Below are 4,285 nucleotides of genomic sequence, written 5' to 3' on the forward strand. Positions count from 1 at the left end.
TTGGTTTTGGCATAGATTGACATGAATCCACCACAGGTGTACATGCGTTCCCAAACACGAGCCCCCCTCCCACCCCCCTCCCCACAACATCTCTCTGGGTCATCCCCGCGCGTCAGCCCCAAGCGTGTCGTATCCTGCATCAGACATAGACTGGCATTTCGATTCTTACATGATATTATACATGTTTCAATGCCATTCTCCCAAATCATCACACCCTCTCCCTCTCCCTCTGAGTCCAAAAGTCCGCTATACACATCTGTGTCTTTTTTGCTGTTCTTTTGAATCTATGTTAGTGTGTTGCCCTTGCTTAGTTACTCTCAATGAAAATGTACTTGTATAAAAGTCAGATATGATGACTCTCAATGTCTGTGTGAAGAACTTTACCCTATCACTGCTACTAACAGGGGACATACATGGGTTTGGTTAGGTAAGGGGTAGGTTTGGGAGCAGAGTTTGAAAATAGAGCATGAATTTTTCTGTTTGTAGGAATATACCAAGAAGTTAAGGCAGATGATCTAAAGATTTCGGTAGTAACTCTCAGTCTCTTTCATGTCATAGCTGACACTTAGCACTTGTTGTTCAGTTGCTATATTGTGTCTGACTCTTTGTGACCCCATGAACTGCAGTGTGCCAGGCTTCCTTGCCTTTCATTATCTCCTGGCGTTTGCTTACATTCATGTCCATTGAGTTGGTGAAGCTATCTAACCAATCTCATCCTCTGTTGCCCTTTTCTTTTGCCTTCAATCTTTCCCAGCATCAGGGTCTTTTCCAATGAGTCAGCTCTTTGCATCAGGTGGCCAAAGGACTGGAGTATCACACCATCAGTCCTTATAATGTATATTCAGGAAATCTTTAAAACTGACTAGTTTGCTCTCCCTGCTGTCCGAAGGACTCTCTCAAGAGTCTTCTCCAAGCACCACAATTTGAAAGCATCAATTCTTTGGCACTCAGCCTTCTTTTTGGTCCACCTCTTACATCCATACATGACTGCTGGAAAAAACCATAGCTTTGACTATATGGACTTCTGTTGGCAAAGTGATGTCTTTGCTTTTTAATACACTGTCCAGGTTTGTCATAGCTTTCTGCACCTACATGGTGCTGGAACATGTACTCAGTAGGTGTTGTGTCATCACTTCTGATCCTCACAAGAACCCCATGAAATTACAATGAGAAGTTGCTGTAGCAGCTAGAGCTCTGGAGCTCTGGAGGAAATATTTGCCTTTGCCTCCTTGCTCCAGACACAGTTGTATCAGCCCCTTGTAGACTATGGACCTTAGTGTAACTTACTAGTAACATCAGATTAGTTTTGCTTTGGATCCTGTGGTTGTATGTAACATGACGTGTGTGTTTGATTACTGTCCCCATGTATGATGGAATCCCTGGGCATCTCCCATATTGAACTCACAGAAGAATGGTCACAGCCAGAGAAAACCTCAATGGAAAATTCTGGAACACAAATGGAGTTTAGTTTATAAGTTAATCAGCTATTTAGTCATATTCCCAGGTGGTGCTAGTGGTAAAGAACTCACCTGCAAATGCAGGAGATATTATGAGACAAGGGCTAGATCCCTGGGTTGGGAAGATCTCCTGGAGGAAGGCATGGGAACCCACTCCAGTATTTTTGCCAGAAGAATCCCATGGACAGAGGAGCCTGGTGAATGACGGTCCATAGGGCTGCAAAGAGTCAGACAAGACTGAATTGACTTAGCATGATAACATGGTAAGAATTAAAGGTGACTGAGATCATGTTTCAGCTTTCTTTCTCTTTGAGTGTTCTTGGACACCTGCTCTTTCTAAATAAGAGGAAGTACCATGGATACCTAGAAAGTCTCCATGTTGCTCTTCTAAGGTGACCACATACTGGGTGCTTTCTAGTGAAGAAAAGAGAAAATCTTTTCTTAAAATCCTCACTCTGAGCTAAGGCATATCCCAAGCCCAAGCAGACCTCATTGCTTTAACCTCAGAGCTCTCCATGGAGTTTCACATATAAAACAGAGAACGTTACAAACACTCTCATTAGGGAAAACTCCTTTATAGAGTCTTCCGGTATGACCAGCCCTGGGGCCATGTTGTTGAAAGCTCCAGCCTACTTTACTGTGTCTGTGCCTGCCTCTTTGTCCATCCTGGGTGAATGGACACGGGTTAGAAGTAATCACTTGGGAAAAAAGAAAAATGAAAAAAAGAAGTAATCACTTGGTTATTCTGAAGCTCTACTGGATGCTGTCTTTCTGACCTCCCTTCACTTCATGTTCTGTTATCTGTGGGCAAAGCCTGGCTTATTTCTCATATGCAGCCAAACTTTCTTTGGAGTCCTTGCTTCTCTGAGAAGGGAATTCATATCTGTTGAGGATATGCCAGACACTCTGCTCCATAGTTTTAATAAGAATGAAGATAACTACTAATAATAGCATCTGATAATTATTTTGTAGTGTTGTAATTGGGATAAGCTGTAAAGAGATAAGCTGAGACCAGTTAATGGTGGGCATGTCAAAGGCTTCAAGTTACATCCTATGTGAAGTGGGGATCCATGGAAGGATTTTCACCTGGGAATTCATGTGAGCAAGATCCTTGATGACTTCAGGACAGTATTATGGAAATCAGTCATTGTATGGTACCACTGGGAATTTTGAGGGAAAAAAAAGAAAAAGGCATGTTTGCCTTTACCCAAAATGATCCAGACTCTTAAACATTTTTAGTTTTCATTCCTGCTGGTTCTAATTTTTCTCCCCGTCTCATTACTTGCTATCAAGTTCTCAACTGTTGCTTGCTTATCTCATTATAGTTGTCTTCTTGGCAGAAGCTCAGACCTCTTTTTGATTTTGTAGCTGTAAAACCAAATAGAAGGATTTCTGTTGCAACTCCACATGAATTTCGAATTGTTAATGCAATGATTATTAGTAGCTTGTAAGTGTTCCTACTGACCATACTCATTGAATGCTCTGACATATCTTTTTAGTTACTTAAAGATTTCCCTCCTCATAATTTGCAGGCTGATTTTTCTGGTTAATTAAATACCAATTTTCAAATAAGTAGATATAAGAGAAAATATTTGGGACTATGACAAGCACTAAACAAATGCAGCTGGCATAATACATCTTTTTAATTAGGCATACTTGTAGATGGGAAATTCAAAGAAGAAAGAGCTACAGATCTACAGTTTAGTGTCCAGTTGCTTTAAGCAGAACTCTCGGGTATTGGTTGTTGCATTTTCAAGTGCTTTTGTTGATTCCAGACCTCAGCCCCACACCATGGGCTTGACAATAACATAGCCTTTGGCTTCATATTTCAGAGCCTGCCAGTCCAGGATGGTGGGATTGATGAACGAGGAACCCTGGTACACAAGTAGGATTTCTTCTGGCGACAGGACAGAGTCCCACATGTATAAATCCCCAATCTCTCCCATAAAGGACTGGCTCTTATCAAACCCTCCTCCGTAGGAATCCTGCTCTTGCCCCAGGACAATCTTGGGGTAAGCTCCCACAGAATAACCTTGTTTCAGGCCCCTTTTCACCAGTGGCTTCCCGTTGACCCAGAATTCAGCGATGCCTGTGGAAGATTCCCAGCTGGTACAGATGTGCACTGGGCTGGGGAACTCCTCGGTAGCTCTAACAGTAACTTTGGCTTTTCCAATGTATAGACTGTACTCTCCAATTCTGTTTTTAAAAATGAGTAGCTCATTATCCTTGCCGTAGATGTTGTAGGAGAAGAGGCTGTAGGCCCGGGAGAGATCACTATAGGCTCGGAGACACAAGGTCAAGTTCTTCAGAGGTTTCTCCAGCTTTGTGATCAGGGTCACATGGTCAATGGAAGATTCTCTAGGGAACACAAATACCTTCCCTCTGAGGTCTGTGGACAGACAGGGAGAAACAGTGACCTTTACTATAAATGCAGGGGAAAAAGAACATTCAATCTTTTCTCATCTCATGTTCCTGGATCATACCCTGACCACCCTACCTGTCTGAGCAAAGGCTCCTGGGAGGATGACGAGGACAGAGACCCAAGGCATCAGCTTGCTCATGTTCTTGGCCTGGGGCTGTTATAGCAGCAGCAATGACCAGGATGAGGGTACAGAGAGCACAGTGGTTGTTCACCCAGTTTCTGAGCTTCACATTCTTAGATCTCAGGCTCTTCAGGGTTTACATGCACCTCCAGGTGAGGATGGGGGTGGAGAGCACCAATAACGTGTAAGTGATTTTCCAGGCCTGCCCTCTGATGCCAACGGTCAGACCTATTGGTGGGGAAGGAAGAGCTGGAAAGTCAGTTGGGAGTTACTTATTAGACATGG

The 4,285-nt window shown here is 43.2% G+C and overlaps 1 protein-coding gene across 1 annotated transcript; it reads right to left on the reverse strand.

Annotated features, from left to right (window-relative positions):
* Nucleotides 1-3,235: 3,235 nt before the first annotated feature.
* APCS (amyloid P component, serum) lies at nucleotides 3,236-4,018 on the reverse strand. Its single transcript, XM_040230149.1, has 2 exons — nucleotides 3,955-4,018; nucleotides 3,236-3,846 (listed from the first exon to the last, which is right to left on the reverse strand). Exons 1-2 carry the CDS (start codon nucleotides 4,016-4,018, stop codon nucleotides 3,236-3,238), a joined length of 675 nt encoding a protein of 224 aa, XP_040086083.1.
* Nucleotides 4,019-4,285: the final 267 nt, after the last annotated feature.

The sequence above is a fragment of the Oryx dammah genome, unplaced genomic scaffold (assembly GCF_014754425.2).
Source record: "Oryx dammah isolate SB20612 unplaced genomic scaffold, SCBI_Odam_1.1 HiC_scaffold_28, whole genome shotgun sequence".
NCBI lineage: Eukaryota > Metazoa > Chordata > Mammalia > Artiodactyla > Bovidae > Oryx > Oryx dammah.

Coding starts and splice junctions, on each gene's coding strand:
- APCS (XM_040230149.1), bottom strand. CDS start 4,018: ATGAGCAAGCTGATGCCTTGGGTCTCTGTCCTCGTCATCCTCCCAGGA. Junction 3,847..3,954: donor AGGAGCCTTTGCTCAGACAG/GTAGGGTGGTCA, acceptor GTCTGTCCACAG/ACCTCAGAGGGAAGGTATTT.